The sequence below is a fragment of the Armigeres subalbatus genome, chromosome 1 (assembly GCF_024139115.2).
Source record: "Armigeres subalbatus isolate Guangzhou_Male chromosome 1, GZ_Asu_2, whole genome shotgun sequence".
NCBI classification, from domain to species: Eukaryota; Metazoa; Arthropoda; class Insecta; order Diptera; family Culicidae; genus Armigeres; species Armigeres subalbatus.
This window is the reverse complement of record NC_085139.1, coordinates 26,914,665-26,932,193: the sequence shown is the minus strand read 5'-3', so window position 1 is coordinate 26,932,193 and position 17,529 is coordinate 26,914,665. Positions and strand designations below refer to the sequence as shown.

Below are 17,529 nucleotides of genomic sequence, written 5' to 3'. Positions count from 1 at the left end.
AAGTGCGATGGTTGTTACGCAGTACGCTGCATTGTTTTTCTTTTGCCTTGTCTTCCAAAAGCTTCCGCTCAGCTTCTAGTTGCATCCTTGACGAATTCTACGATATAGTCGACTTCGTTGACTGTGCTCATTAAACTTCACCGATTGAACTGCTCCCTACTGTATCTGCTCCTACTGTTTCTCCACCACTTCTTGTTTCTTCTTTTTCCACCAAATGTTCTTGGGTCATCAAAACGGCAATTTAAAAAAAATCAATATATGGGTATCAAACTTTGGCATTTAACAAGACAAGAAGAATTATGCATATAACGCATATTTTGCGTGCCATCAGATTGGACAAATCGACGTTTGATTCTTTGTTTACAAAATCACATACGTCCTTTTGAATAAGTACCCGAGAAATACGTGAATCATCACTTTTGAAACTGTTCACAATTATGCCAAATGGCCTTAATGCCGAATAGCGTTATGTCAAATAACTATGCCAATAGCGGGTCTGGGTCATTTGGCATAAAGTAATTTGGCATAACGCCATTTGGCATAAAGGCCATTTGGCATAACGGACATTTGGCATAATTTAGCACTGCAAGAAAAGAGTGGGTCATTTGACATAATTTTTAACTGTAAAAGCGAAAGGGATATTTCATGTAATGTTTAGCGTAGATTAAGTAGGTCGAGGCTGTTTTCTGCTAAATTTAGACTGATGGTAGAGATTTTCCGGAAGAATGAAAACAAAACGGCAGAATTGCTTCTGAGGGAGGGATCACATCCATCATTAACTTATTCCGGCCACATGCCTACTTTTAAAGAAGAGATTACAGCCATCATTGCTTCAATGGCATGCGCCTTAAAACCGGATCTAATCCACCGTTTCCTTGATCTGGCAAGCGCCTAACTTTAAAAACTCAAGCAATACACTTGTCGTAGACGAGTTACTAAAACCAATCAAGTCACATATGAGTAACTGCCACCAAATCAATCTGAATTGTGCTACTCGGGGAAGAGATCACATCAACCATTGATTTATTCCCGGTAAGCGCCTACTTATAAAGAAGGAGTCACATCCACCATTTGCCACAATCCGGGCAGGGCCTACTTTCAAAGAAGGGATCACATCTACCATTGCCACAATTTGGGCCACACACCTAATTTTAACCGTTGTGTGACCGGCAAAAAAACACCCTTAACAGGCCGGCAGGGTACCCGGGTACCCACGAAACTAAAATGCTTATATCTCTGGAAATTTTCAACCGATTTTAACAATTTTGGGCTTATTCGATTCAGAATTTTCTCTTCTTTAAAGATGTTACCAGGATGAACCGATCCGGTCAATTCGATTCCAGGAAAATCCGGATTTCCAGGAACATGTCCTGCATAAATGATACTGATCGTGGATTTCGATAGCTAATCAGCTATACGGGTATTAAACTTCTAGAAATTTCATCAGTAGATTGATTCTTATCGATTTGGGTCCATCAGAAGTGCCGATTTTCGATTGGCCATTCCAGAACAGGTTCCTCGAGGGGTCATAGGTGGCCATGAACATTGTTCAATGGAACATCAACAAATATGGGTATCAAACTTCATGAAATTAACTCTTGCGTATGTCCTTCATGATCCTAGGCTCACCAGACAAGTTGACTCAGGGGTGCCCTTCTGGAACAGGTTCCCCGGGAGCCGGGGTTGGCCAAAATTATTTCTCATTGGAACCCCAACAATATGGGTGTCAAACTTCTTGAAATTGTCTCAAGTGTTTATTTCTGATCTATTTGGCTTCATCAAACAGATGTGACTTTTCATAAACCGTTTGTTTGTTAACATTGTCACATCAAAACCAATACATGCACTACTCTTCGATCCTAGGTGGCCTCTGTCTAATACTACGAAAGATCTCAGTGCGTGAGCTGATTAATTTTATTACCGGCCGCGCAATGCAGAACACAATAATTCAGTCGACCGCGCGATCGTTCTGCTGTCCGAAACATGAGAGATCACGCACTGAACTCGAAACAGTACGGTTTATGAGGATGAATTTAAAAACTGGCCCTTTTCTCAGAATGTTCCGGAGTTCCCGGAGGACCATTTAGCGGAGTTTTGCTCTCACATTCATAACAAACCGCTGTATTCTAGGACGATTTTCAAGAATTTGTCTTTACTATGGGTGTTCCGGACATTCTGCGCCAGATGACCAATGGTGGTCAACGCGTTGGTCATGCAATGATTTAACTCTCACGATACTACAACAAGTAATAGTTTTTAGGATTTCCAGAATTAGCATTACGCCAACAATAGATTTATAAAAAAAATCGTGATTTCATAATAGAATCTTCTACACCTAGTCATTTCTCCTGATGTTCCAGAACTTTCTAAAACCACTTAGTGGCCATCCGGGATGAATGAGTAGTCCTTGTATTGATTTTGTTCGCTACAACACTAAAATTATAAAAAGTGTCAGTTTTCTAGGATAAACTTTTAGAATCGGGAACATCTCCGGATGTTTTGGAGCTTTCGGTTATCTAACTAGTTGCCTTCTGGTGTCAAAGGGTGGTCCTTACAATGATTTGACTCCCAACACACGGGTTACAAAAAAAAACTGCAGCTTTCTATTTTTTTATTTGTATTTATTTATATTGAAAAGTATTTATGGCCACTTAACACACTACAGGGACATGTCCTGCAATGGAAACTTTAAAGTCAGCACGTCTGGTGGCTCTAAAACAATCAGAAACACACTGCTGAGGCAATTTCAAGAAGTTTGATGCCCATATTGTTGAGGTTCCATTGAAAAATGTTTATGACCATTCTTGGCCCCACTGGGAACCTGTTCTGAAATAGCCACTCAAATTTTCACACATCTGTTGGAACCAAGATAATAAACAACAGCCTGCTGTGGAAGTTTCAAGAATTTTGTTATCCATATTGTTGAGGATCCAATAAGAAATGTGTTCGGCCAACCTTGACCAAACACCCCCCTCTTCTCCTCCCCACCCGGTAAATTTGTTCCAAAGTGGCCACTCCGGACTCAACTTGTCAAGAACATACGTTAGAAATAATTTCAGGAAGTTTGATACCCATATTGTTGATGTTCCCTTGAAAAGTGTCCATGGCCACCTATGACCCCTCGAGGAACCTGTTCTGGAATGGCCAATTAAAGATCTGCACGTCTGATGGACCCAAATCAATAAAAATCAACCTGCCGATGAAATATCAAGAAGTTTGATACCCATATTGCTATTTACCTATCGAAAACCACGATCAGTGTAATCTATGCAGGACATGTCCCTAGAAATCCGGATTTCCCGGTGATTCGACAGTCCGGACCGGTCCAATTCTGAAACAGCATGATAAAGGACAAAATTTTGAATCGAATAAGCCCAAAACGATGAAAAACGGTTAAAAATTGCCTAAGATAAAAGCATTTTAGTTTCGTGGGTACCCGGGTACCCAGCCGGCCATTAAAGGGTAAAAAATGTCGGAACCCTCCTCCTCCCTCCTTAATCAAAATTTCAGTTAACCCGTACAATCGATTTTGGCCGTCATTATTGTGGATATGACAGAGTTTCAACCTCCTACTATGAAAATTCATTTAGATATCGCGAATTGAATTCCAAAAAGGTACCCGGGTACCCAGCCGGCCACACAAGGGTTAAAGAAGGGATTACATCTACCATTGCTTCAATCCGGGCAAGCGCCTACTTTCAAAGATCGAATCAAACCCTCCCTTGCCAAAATCCGTGCAAGCGCTTATTTTTAATGAAAGGATCACTTCCACCATTGCCTCAATCCGGGCATGCGACTTCTTTTAAAGAAGGAATCACATCCACCATTTTCATAATCTGGGCAAGCGCCTAATTTTAAAGAAGGGATCACAGCCACCATTGCCTCAATCCGGGCAAGCGCCTAGTTTTAAAGAAGGGATCACATCCTCCATTGCCATAATCCATGCAAGCGTTTACTTTTAAAGAAGGGATCGCATCCACCATGGCCTTAATCCGAGCATGCGCCTATTTTTAAAGAAGGGATCACATCCACCATTGTCTCAATCCGGGCAAGCGCCTCTTTTAAAGAAGGAATCACATCCACCATTGTTATAATCCGGGCAAGCGCCTACTTTTAAAGAAGGGATCACATCCGCTGTTGTCACAATCCATGCAAGCGCCGTCTTTTAAAGAAGGGATCGCATCCACCATGACCTTAATCCGGGCAAGCGCCTACTTTTAAAGAAGAGATCATATCCTTCATTGCTTAATCCGGGCAAGCGCCTACTTTTAAAGAAGAGATCATATCCTTCATTGCCATAATACGGCCACACGCCTACTTTTGAGGACGGTATCATATCCTCCTTTGCCATAATCCGGCCACACGCCTACTTCTGAAGAAGTGATTACATCTACCATTGCCCTAATCGGGGCATGGCCTACTTTTGCATTGCAAATGCATTCTTTCCACGAGAGGATAATGTCTTTTTAATATTGTTATCGACGGGTGTTATATTTACTATTCCGGAGTGTTTCCTGCACCACTTAGTCACCCTTCAGCGAACGCAAAGAAAAGTTATGCCAAATGTCCGTTATGCCAAAAGACCCTTACTTTTGACGCTGGTCACAATTATGCCAAATGTCCATTTGGCATAACGCCATTTGGCATAAAGGCCATTTGGCATAATGGTCATTTGGCATAACGGACATTTGGCATAATTTTGAACTGCAAGAAAAGAGTGGGTCATTTGGCATAATTTCGAACTGTAAAATAGAAAGGGATATTGTATTGTATTGTTTGGCGTAGATAAAGTAGGTCGAGGCTATTTTCTGATAAATTAAGACTGATGGTAGACATTTTCTGGAAAAACGGGAATAACAAAACGGCAATATTACTTCCGAGGGAGGGATCACATCCATCATTGACTTATTCCGGCCACATGCCTACTTTTAAAGTAGGGATTACATCCACCATTGCTTCAATCCGGGCATGCGCCTAACTTTAAAAAACTCTAGCAATACACTTGTTACTAAAACCAATCAAGTCACATATGAGTTACTGCAACCAAATCAATCTGAATTGTGCTACTCGGGGAAGAGATCACATCTACCATTGATTTATTCCCGGCAAGCGCCTACTTATAAAGAAGGAGTCACATCCACCATTGCCACAATTCGGGCCACACACCTACTTTTAAAGAAGGGATTACATCCACCATTGCTTCAATCCGGGCAAGTGCCGACTTTTGAAGAAGGAGTCACATCCACCATTGCCACAAGGGATCACATCCTCCATTGCCATAATCCATGCAAGCGCCTACTTTTAAAGAAGGGATCGTACTGATGAACTTAATCCGGGCAAGCACCTACTTTTAAAGAAGGGATTACATCCACAATTGCTCTAACCCGGGAATGCGGCTACTTTTGTATTGCTTGCAAATGCATTTTTTCCAGGAGAGGATAATGTCTTTTCAATATTGGTATCGACGGGTGTTCTATTTTCTATTCCGGGGTGTTTCCCGCACAACTTAGTCACTGAACGCAAAGAAAAATTATGCCAAATGTCCGTTATGCCAAAAGACCCTCACTGTTGACGCTGGTCACAATTATGCCAAATGTCCGTTATACCAAATGGCCCTTATGCCAAATGGCGTTATGCCAAACGTTATACTTTTTTGCCAAACGGCCCGCTCCCACCTAGTGTAGTGGCCTTTTCTGCGCTGCCTGGCCGACATTACCAGCGTTTATTAAATTGACACAAGGGGGGACTGGGCAAGATCGCAAACCGGGGCAAGAAGAGCACCCCTTAATGTTATCGCCATTGTGCCTTATTCTCTCCAAACAACCCCGCACTCCGTTAAACTATAGATATGTGTAGTACAAGACAGATTGGTGACAGCGTGTAGATATTTTATGACTTCGTTCCGATGGGTTCGGCTGCGAACAGAGAAAGGGGTTTTGGATTGAAAAAACAAGACCAAGATTGATTGAAAAAACAAGACAAGACAAGACCGTGAAGACCAAGAAGAAAGTATTCCTTTGATGGGGATTAGTGTTATGGGTGAACAATTCTTTGAGTCTACCGACTCTTCATACTACAGTATTTTAGTTATAATTTAGGCGAACAAGTTCTTTAGTCCTTCTTTCGGTTACTTAGTAATTCGGAGTTTCAGTAATTCAGTCTTTCGCTTCTTGAGTCTTGAAGCATTGAAGTCTTCCACATCTTCACTTCTTTGGTTAGGATTTCTGTTTTCCCTTTCTCAAGTTTCCAGTCTTTCGGTCTTTTGATCTTTCAATCTTTCAATCTCTCAGTCCTTTAGTCTTTCGGTATTTCAGTTTCAAGTCGTGCAGTCCCTAAGTCCTTCAGACTCTCAGCTTCTCAATCTTTCAATCAGTCCTTTAGGTTTAGGCCAATCTTTCAGATTTTTAGTCGTTCAGTTTTTCAGTCTTTTCTTCTTTTTTTAATCTTTTAGTCTTTCAATCTTTCAGTTTCTTTAAGCTTTCCAATCATTCAGTCATTCAATCTTTCATACTTTCAGTTTTTCAGTCTTTTTATTCTAATAGTTTGTTATTCTTTTATCTTCTTTTTGAAAAGTTTTTTATTCTTTCAGTCTTCTTCTTCTTCTTATTGGCATTACATCCCCACACTGGGACAGAGCCGCCTCGCAGCTTACTGTTCAATAAGCACTTCCACAGTTATTAACTGCGAAGTTTCTTAGCCAAGTTACCATTTTTGCATTCGTATATCATGAGGCTAACACGATGATACCTAATGCCCAGAGTAGTCGAGACAATTTCCAATCCGAAAATTGCCTAGACCGGCACCGGGAATCGAACCCAACCACCCTCAGCATGGTCTTGCTTTGTAGCCGCGCCTCAGTCTTAAGTATTTCAATTTTTCAGTCTTTCAGATTTCAGTCTCCCAGTCTCTTACTCTTTTAATCTTCCAGTCTCTCAGTCCTTCAGTCGTTCAGTGTTTCAGCCTTTCAGCCTTTCTGTTTTTTTAGTATTTCAGTCTTTCAATCTTTAAGTTTTTCAGTTTTTTCTTCTTACGTTCTTTTAAAAAATATTCTATCTTCTTTTCTCAGTTTTTAAGTTTTTCAGTCTTTAAAATCTTTCAGTATTCCAATAGATCTATCAATGTATCACAGTTTCAGTCTTTCATTCTTTCAGTCTTCCAATCCTTCAGCCTTCCAGTACCTCAGTCTTTCAGTTTTTCAATCAGAATTTCAGTCTTTTGATATTTCAGCTTTCCAGCCTATGAGTCTTTAAATCTTTCAGTCTTCCATTCTTTCAGCCTTAAAGTGTTCCAATCTTTCAGATTTTCAGTCTTTCTGGTTTTTAGTCGTTCAATGAACAAGTTAAATAACAACAAGTGCAACAGTTTGTCTTAGTCCTTGCTACAATGCTACACATTCAGCGATTGAAAAACTTTCCGTTGCTGTAGTTATGTTTTTCCTTCAACACACTTCTAATTTTTTGTGATCGGTAATAAATCTTGCTCTTTTTTTTTGGACATTGCATTTCAATTGCTGTAATGAAACCCATAAGAGTGAACAATCGTTAGAAAACTAAATGAAAACATACCCATAACCCACACAAAAGAAAATGATGACAAATAAACGACATGTAAAATGAAAGTAAATTAACGAAATAAGTCTGTTTGTACATTCCTATTTAACCACAAATTGAGATAAAATGAGGATTGCTGATTGACATTAGCTTTCATATTGGGGAGCATCCATAAATTACGTAACGCTAAGAGGGGGAGGGGTTGACCGAAGTGTGACAATCGAAACAAAATTGTTCGATGCACATAACGGACTTGTCGTTTCTCTACATATTTTTTACAAACAATTTTTTACAAAATTTGGATCCACGATGGGACTAGAACCCAGAATAATTTCAAAACGTTTACGGCGCTCACTGTCACTACACCATCACACGAATTGATTGAAAGCAAATGTTAAAACTGCTGTATTGGACCTATCATTTATTTAATTAGAAATTTTCCATAAAAAATAGGAAATCGCCTATAAAAAAATACGGGTAGAAGCAATAAATAAATATAAAATTTCCCTTCATAATGCAATATTTCCATAAACAATAAATAATTGACTAAGAAATAAAAATATATTAATACTTCTAAATGCAAAAATTGCAAGAGTTTTCCAAATCAAAGTTAAATGAAAAACACAAACACAAAAAAAGAAAATAAAATAAAGAACAGAAAAACATTAAGAAATTTCTAAAAAAAATAAAAAAGAAAGAATTTTTTCTATACCTGGAGATCTATAAATAGATTTCAGCACTTTTTGATTTTTTTATTTTGGTTATTGTACAGAAACACCGAAACATATGGGTTCACCAAGAAAACAAATCATATTTTTATTGTATAAAACCATGGTTTACACATTCTGCAAGGTTAGAATACAAGAAATGTAAGCTTTTTTGATGCTGTATTAAAATGATAGAAAATTGTTTAATTTCAATACAAATTTTATATAGTTTCTGTGAGGTTCTTATGCGTTACTGTATTTAAATTTGCCATCCGCTGATTGGGTGTTCTAAGAGAAGTTGACTACAAATTAGTCAAATATTCGAAAATGTTGACGTTTGTGTTATTACCCATAAACAATAAATTGACTTGAGAGGTCAATTTAACATTTTATGTTCCGTTATAACTAATTTTTTATGCTTCCGAAGCTTGTTTTTTTTTATTCTAGAGCCTAGTGTCTTTCGATCGGTCACAATTCTGGTGATGTTTTGGGTTATTGCCACGAAATCAAATATGCTGTATCTCCGAGAAATGGTTTTCTTTTAATCACATCGGATTATGTTTTATGCATCTCACTCGTGGCAGGACACTCAGTTCGTTGATGTGTTTATGCCAGCTGAAGTAATGGGAATCGATGTTCGTACATATTTACACCACAGCGTTCAATCAATTAATCAAAACAGCCGGCATATTATTTGAAATTAGATACAACTGTTGATCTAAACAGTACAATTTTGAGAAACAGAATTTTGGCGTCGAACAAGAATAATTCTAAATCTAACCTGCATTATTGCTTACTGATGTGTAGCAAGTCCTACGTGCCAGCTGGCAGTGCTTACTCACATTAGCACCTGTTTGTTATTTCGATTTGTTTAGCATGTACAAGTCATTGTACCAGATGTGATCACGTTACCAATATTTTTGCGTTACTTGTACGAAAAAATCATCGGTTATTTTTCAACATTTTGGATCGCTAGACACGAACGCGTCGTCATTCAATCTTGAATCTCACCGAGCTAGTTGTCATCTCGTTTTTTGATTGCATAAAGCACAAATAAAATACTATTTTAATGCATGCTGTTGCAACGCAGCTAAGGAAAACAAGTTTTGCAGCTGTCTGTTTCTTCATGGTGAGATTTTTGCCCCTAGATCGTAAAGTAATTTAGGAACTCGAAACTACAGTGTTATGTGGTTTCGAAATATGTAAAATTTTCAAATAAAATTTGTAATTTGTAATTTAAGTTTTAGCTTATACATAATAAGTTTTTACGGAATTCATCTTATTCGGTATTTTATGAGTCATCAAAAGTGAGCATATCTTTTTAATTGATGTGTTTAGCTACCATGCGTGTCCATATTCAATAAATATGCTAAAAATATTTGCTTTCCGTTGAATTCGCCAGAAACTAATTTTGATGGTAAATTAATTTCACATGTTTCAAGTTGACAAACACTTTAATTCACACCCTGACGCAGTTCTCAATCCACCCCGAGGGATTTCCGGCAGACGTAAACAGCAGTGTTTAAATTTATACAAAATGCGACTGACTGCAAAATTCCTTCCCCAGATAAATAATGATCTTGGTTTGAGAGGCACAACACCGTCGCGCGGCTATCGTCATCGAAATTGTCGCAAACTAATGGTATGACATCATCAGCAGCAACAACAACACCCCAATCGTGTAAACTAACGGTTATTGTTGTTTACCTTTGGGTCCAAGAAAATAAAAGGTTTCGCAATCCGTTGCTGCTCACGAGACGTCCTTCGTTCGGAAAAGTGCAACAAAGAAGACATAATCTAAGGCAATAAACATCACACCACACACGGGATTGGGAAGCAAAACAAATAAACTTGTAAGAATTTTAATGAGCAATCCCACTACTAACTACCGCAGCTGTGAAACTAATTTCTTCTCTTGACTCGATTGAAGTGTATTGGGCCCTTACAATTGTCGGAAATGTTTCATAAAAAAGGGGCCCTCCTTAGCCGTGCGGTAAGACGCGCGGCTACAAAGCAAGACCATGCTGAGGGTGGCTGGGTTCGATTCCCGGTGCCGGTCTAGGCAATTTTCGGATTGGAAATTGTCTCGACTTCCCTGGGCATAAAAGTATCATCGTGCTAGCCTCATGATATACGAATGCAAAAATGGTAACTTGGCTTAGAAACCTCGCAGTTAATAACTGTGGAAGTGCTTAATGAACACTAAGCTGCGAGGCGGCTCTGTCCCAGTGTGGGGATGTAATGCCAATAAGAAGAAGAAGAAGTTTCATAAAAAAACAATTGCTATAGAGAAAAATGTGATATCGTTTTTCTTGCTTGCTTTAACGTTAAATTGATAGATAGAAAAATAATAAATAAATGCAAATGAGTCTTAATGTTTTAATCTTGTTTTGGAACATTTTGATAATTGGGCATTTTAAAAAACATTTTTGATTTTTAAAAAATTGCTCTTTCTTGATTTGGACGATTATGGACATTTTTTTTAAATATGACGTATCGTGGGGACCTTATTTCGCTGCCTCCTGGCGCGGATAATTTGTTTGTGGTTTCGTGTTTCACGTACGGGTGACCATAACCGTGCATTACATACAGTGCACAAGTGATCGATGTGAGGCGGGACAAAAAAAAACGGCAAATGTTCGATAAGCTGCAGAAACACCCACCAACACGATTTCGAAAAGAATTCAGCGATAAAGTCGAGCGCCAGAGCAACCGCCCGGCTTAGCCGGTATCGAAGAAAGTGAATCGACGAGAAGCATGTGTGATGATGCAAGTGGCAACGGTTCACCCAACACTTTGTACTTTTGTAGCTGTAGCATTAGATAGTGCACATGTTTAGTAGCTTTTTCTCTTTCCTCAGTAGATAAATAGCAAAGGCTTGTCAAAAGTAAAGAAAAAAATAAACACTTGCTTTTATTTATTGTGTTCTATGATTTGCGCTCGAGTTTTCTTAGTTTACGTATCATGCTCGAAATCAAAACAAGCCGTCACCATATTGCGGCCGGCAGTAGGAGTGCTTAATTAAAACAGTGTAGTGAGGTGGTGCATCTGTTCTATAAATATACCGCAGTGGGTATGCATACAGAACTCCCGATGCGAGAAAAGCACGAGACGAGTTAGCGCTCAGCTGCTCCACCAAATTGTAGACTCTAAACCAAAACAACAACAACAACAACACAACTGCAATAACCAACAACATCAATCCCGAGCCCCCAAAATAGGAAGACAAATCAGTACATGAGCTATGAAATTCTTTCTAGGCATCTCGGGATGGAACGACAGCAGTCCAAAGATTGAGGCCGGCTTCCCATCAGATAAGGTGAGTGTTCAACTCTGTTATCCAAACTTTTTTTAGGGCAATCAGAAGACAAATTCGAGGGAATATGTTGAAGGGCAATATGATTCATACGATGAACATGATTCTCGATAATTACAGTGCATTTCGGTTTTTGTTTCATAATCAACGTTAATAATTGATGTTTTCATTCGTATGCTATCTTCCACAATGTCGTAGATCTGTGCCGGAAAGATATCCGCTTTTAGATCCAACTGATGGAGTAATAATCACTTTATTCATACAGTCATCATATTTGAGCGATCGGCAAAGGTCAGACAAACCTGGCCGATGGTAGCGCGCTAAAAAAAAAGGTTCCGCATGACGATGTTCGCTGTTGATGCGTGCATTACATGTTTCCCTTGTTTCATTGACGAATGCAGATTATGTTTATGGTACGGTATGGTGGTACGCATAATTGAATCTTTATACTGGAATGGAACACGAAATGAGTTAGTGCAAAACGTTAAATGCGTACTTATTTACAACAGTGCTGTTTGTTTGCAACAATGTTTAAGTTGTGTAGCTGATAAGAACCATATATTTGCGCAGATCAATCAAGGTAGTTTTTCTGTTTTTTTCTTCGTAGCTGTATTTATTGTGGGTAGATATGAATCATCAACTATGGAACCGAATCGACTGTCTGCGCATTTCTTTGGTCGAATATATAAATTGAAATTGTGTTTAATGGTGGCTTTATACTAACCGATCTGATGTACATTTAGTATACACATTAACAGTACAATTAAATTAATCTTCTTCTTCTTCTTATTGGCATTACAAACTTATTCGCTTTGCAATGATGGTGGCCTTATGAGTAGTTAAATTGATTACTATTGAAGAACAAAACTGTTGGCATACGATAATTCTAGGAAGAATTGATGCGTAGCACAATAGGAAAAAAGGAGGTGTTTTTGGCCAAAATTATGAATTCTGCAATAAATGATGGTATTTGTCATGAAAACATAGATAGAAACATAGATGAAACATATTTTTTCTGACCAATTTTCAATTTTTGTCATATCTTACAAAACTAACGGAATTTGATCACTTTTTAGCATGCAATAAGCCTGTTTAATACTGGATAATATACTAATGGTCATATGAAGGTTATATTCCAATCACAGACAAATAAACGCAACACTTTTATTATTTATTTATTACCAGACTAAGGCCGGAGTGGCCTGTGCAATACCTAAAAGTCTTCTTCATTCAACTCGGTCCATGGCTGCACTTCGCCAATCACGCGGTCTGCGGAGGGTCCGCAAATCGTCCTCCACCTGATCGATTCACCTCGCCTTCTTGTTCCCGTCGGATCGTTTTCGTGAACCATTTTCACCGGATTACTGTCCGACATTCTGGCTACGTGCCCGGCCCACCACAATCTTTCGATTTTCGCGGTGTGAACAATGATTGGTTCTCCCAAGTCGTGGTTCATTCGCCTCCTCCACGTACCGTCTGCCATCTGCACCCCACCATAGATGGTACGCAGCACTTCCCTTTCGAAAACTCCCAGTGCGCGTTGGCCCTCCACGAGCATCGTCCATAAACGCAACACACATGATCTAAAAAATGATCTAAAAAGCACTATTAGCTTCACTAAGTAGAACTTATCAAACTAACAAGGGATGGTAGTGAATCTGTTCTACCATCATATTGTGACATCAACGAAATACCCAGGTAACCAAGAGGCATTAAAGTAAGCACTATAGCAGCACTATAGGGGCCCTCCTTAGCCGTGCGGTAAGACGCGCGGCTACAAAGCACGACCATGCTGAGGGTGGCTGGGTTCGATTCCCGGTGCCGGTTTAAACAATTTTCGGATTGGAAATTGTCTCGACTTTCCTGGGCATTAAAGTATCATCGTGCTAGCCTCATGATAATACGAATGCAAAAATGGTAACCTGGCTGTGTTTCTTATTTATTCAGACTAAGGCCGAAGTGGCCTGTGCGGTATATAAGACGTCGCCAACCACGCAGTCTACGGAGGGTCCGCAAGTCATCTTCCACCTGATCGATCCACCTTGCCCGCTGCGCACCTCGCCTTCTTGTGCCCGTCGGATCGTTGTCGAGAACCATTTTCACCGGGTTATTGTCCGACATTCTGGCTACGTGCCCGGCCCACCGCAGTCGTCCGGGCAGTGCGCGTTGGTCCTCCACGAGCATCGTCCAGGTCTCGTGTCCGTAGAGGACTACCGGTCTAATGAGCGTTTTGTAGATTGTCAGTTTGGTACGGCGGCGAACTCTATTCGATCGGAGCGTCTTGCGGAGTCCAAAGTATGTACGATTTCCAGCCACTATGCATCTCCGAATTTCTCTGCTGGTATCATTTTCGGCAGTCACCAGTGAGCCCAAGTACACAAATTCTTCTACCACCTCGATTTCGTCACCACCGATGCCAACTCGCGGTGGGTGGCTCACATTGTCTTCTCTTGAACCTCTTCCTATCATGTACTTCGTCTTCGACGTGTTGATGACTAGTCCGATCCGCTTGGCTTCCCTCTTCAGTCTGATGTAGGCTTCCTCCATCTTCTCAAAGTTACGTGCCATAATATCTATGTCGTCGGCGAAGCCAAATAGCTGGACGGACTTATTGAAAATTGTACCACTCGTGTTAATCCCTGCTCTTCGTATTACCCCTTCCAAAGCGATGTTGAATAGCAGACACGAAAGACCATCACCTTGCCGTAACCCTCTGCGGGTTTCGAAGGGACTCGAGAATGCCCCTGAAACTCGAACTACGCACATCACCCGATCCATCGTCGCTCTGATCAACCGTGTCAGTTTATCCGGATTTTTAGATGGGACACACGACACCTTCCATCCACTCCTGTGGCAAAACTCCCTCCTCCCAAACCTTGGTAATGACCCAGTGCAGCGCTCTAGCCAGCGCCTCACCACCGTGTTTAAATAGCTCTCCTGGTAGTTGGTCAACCCCAGGGGCTTTGTTGTTTTTCAGCCGACCGATCCTGGATTTCCTGGAGATCCGGAGCCGGTAGAATTATGTCCTGCGCGCGTTCCCCCAGGTCCATCACCATACCGCCATCTTCGTCTGCCACATCGCCATTCAGGTGCCCTTCGTAGTGCTGTTTCTTATCTATCTATGTTTTTATGACGAATACCGTCGTCGGGTGACAATGGATCAAATGGGGTGAGAATGGGTCACTGTTACAACCACTTAGAATTCTTGTAGATTGGATTGAATGCATCTGAGAGCAAGAAGACTAAGATATAAGAGACCTTTTTGAACGGTTTTGGTCTACGACCTCCAGACTGCCGGTGAAAGCGATGACCAATTCTCACCCCACAGACCCATTGTCACCCCCGATGGTGGTACCGTCAACTGGGGGGAAGATGATCATTTTTAAGACAAAACATGCAATAACAATGTGTGTTTACATTTTAAATCGAAACAAATATTTTCAAATCATGTACTGCTATACGTTGCAATAATCAACAACTTTAGTTTTCTGAAATGCGTTCGCATTTATTAAAATAAATTAAATTATCACACATTTTTTGAGTAATCTGGTTTGGGGTGTAGTTGATCAAGACAGCTCTACTAAAATCATTATGACCTAGTAGTCACAATACACTAGGTTATTTGTTTGAATGTTGAATTTACTACGTAAAGAAGTCTACGAAGTCAATATTTGAAACGAAAATAGCGTCATTTATGACTATCTCTCTCTTTCTTCCACAAAATACATTTTCATGATTATAATCGAAAAACTAGGATTTCTACCTAGCGGTAACATTACTTGAACGGAGAATATTGTTGACTATAAAAAATTTTGGCACTTTTGACTGACACATCAAATGATCATCTTCACCTCAATGATCATCTTCCCCCCAGTTGACGGTACCATCATTTATTGCAAGATTCATAATTTTGCCCAAAAATACCTCCTTTTTTCTTATTGTGCTACGCATGAATACTTTCTAGAATTATCGTATGCCAACAGTTTTGTTTTTCAATAATGGTCAATTTAACTACTCATGGGGCCCTCCTTACCCGTGCGGTAAGATGCGCGGCTACAAAGCAAGACCATGCTGAGGGTGGCTGGGTTCAATTCCCGGTGCCGGTCTAGACAATTTTCGGATTGGAAATTGTCTCGACTTCCCTGGGCATAAAAGTATCATCGTGTTAGCCTCATGATAATACGAATGCAAAAATGGTAACCTGGCTTAGAAATCTCGCAGTTAATAACTGTGGAAGTGCTTAATGAACACTAAGCTGCGAGGTGGCTCTGTCCCAGTGTGGGGATGTAATACCAATAAGAAGAAGAAGAAGAAGATAGCAGCATTATTCTTGCATTGCATATGCTCTTTGCTGTATATAAGCATTTCGAAAACCTGGCTGTTCTAAATAAGCATTTTCAAAGCAATCATGAGTGGCGTAGTCTTAAAATAGCATTTTGAATGCACAATGTTGTTTTTTTTTGTGAAGTGCAATGAAAAGCTAGATTAGTGTCACTTTAAAGAATTCAGTGTGCATACGTCGAACGGCTCTACGGTCTACGTCTAAGCTCTACGGCGAACGCAGTATCCAGAAGGTAGCTAAAGCCGGAAGGGTACGATGGGCAGGGCATGTTGCAAGAATGCCGGACAGCAACCCTGCAAAAATGGTGTTCGCTTCCGATCCGGCAGGTACGAGACGACGTGGAGCGCAGCGAGCGAGATGGGCAGACCAGGTGCAGAACGACTTGGCGAGCGTGGGGCGTATTCGAGGATGGAGAGATGCGGCCTCGAACCGTGTATTGTGGCGTCAAATTGTTGATTCAGTGTTATCTGTATAGATGTAGACTAAATAAATGAACGTCGAACGTTTAACAATATGGAACCATTATACAATTGGAAATTATTAGAACTAATATTAGGTTATTCTTTTCCAACGACTCACCATTAGGGTATCGGTAGATGTTCCCGCCAGAAGTCGTTTTTACAACACAATTTCTCAACAGTTTACGATTTACGCCCATACTCGATGGGTTCTTTAAAGAGGCACTACTGTAGCTGTTTCATTGCGCCTCAGTATGACGTTTGTGATGATTGCAATTTGAGATGAGTTAGATTAAGTTTCAATGTTCCTGAAGGGGCGTAATGTTTATGTTGGACAAAATTATTCCCAGCCCACTACCACTTCTCTCTTATTGGCCAGTTGGTAAGGGCGATGATAACGTCAGCGTCAGGTGGCAACAGCGCGAGTTCGAATCCCACTAGAAGAGAGTAACAAAATTGTGTTTCATTTGAATATAAAAATATAAAAACGATATAATATAAAAAAAAAACAAAGAACAAACAGAATTAGAAAAAAAAACAATAAATAAAACCTTTTTTCCTGTTTTAAAAATTAAGCATTTATTCAGCATTTCGGATGTTGACTAAATGATACTTAGTAAAAGTTCTACTTTATCGATAAAATAGGATAAAGCACTAAAGAAGCCGTATATTGGGCCAAAACCTGCATGAAAACAGCTTTTAACCCTTTTGTTACCGACAAAAAAAAACACCCTTACGTTACCGACAGGGTACCCGGGTACCCACGGACTTAAAGTGATCATAACATTGTCAGTTTCTCACCGATTTTGACGAACCGATTCGGATTACCTGGTAACCGGAATTCCGGATTAACTGGGCCAAGTCCCAAAGTATGTGTAAATTGAAGATATATATTCAACCAAATGAAGATTTCTTGCGTCATGACTAATAAACTTCGTTGGAAATTTAAAGAATACAACTTAACAACGTTACAGGATTATCTTATGAATTAATCCCAGAACGGTTATTCCGGAAACAGGTTCCCGTCGGGCCTAAAGTGGCCACAAACTTTTTCTGAAGAAACCCTGGCAATGTGGGTATCAAAATTCATGAAATTGTTTCGGAAGCATGATCTGATAAGTAATTGGACCATTGGATTGTTTTACAATGGACCGGT

At 40.0% G+C, this 17,529-nt stretch overlaps 1 protein-coding gene across 5 annotated transcripts in view; it reads left to right on the top strand.

Annotated features, from left to right (window-relative positions):
- LOC134222910 (oxysterol-binding protein-related protein 8) overlaps positions 1–17,529 on the top strand; it is a 205,040-nt gene that overhangs the window by 129,836 nt on the left and 57,675 nt on the right. For 4 of the 5 annotated variants that reach the window (XM_062702057.1, XM_062702063.1, XM_062702081.1 and 1 more), the window contains one exon: positions 11,518–11,576. In XM_062702057.1, coding sequence (XP_062558041.1) covers positions 11,518–11,576 — 59 coding nt within the window. Of the gene's footprint in view, positions 1–11,117; positions 11,577–17,529 lie in introns of all 5 variants that reach the window. The other variant, XM_062702069.1, reaches the window with a different exon arrangement.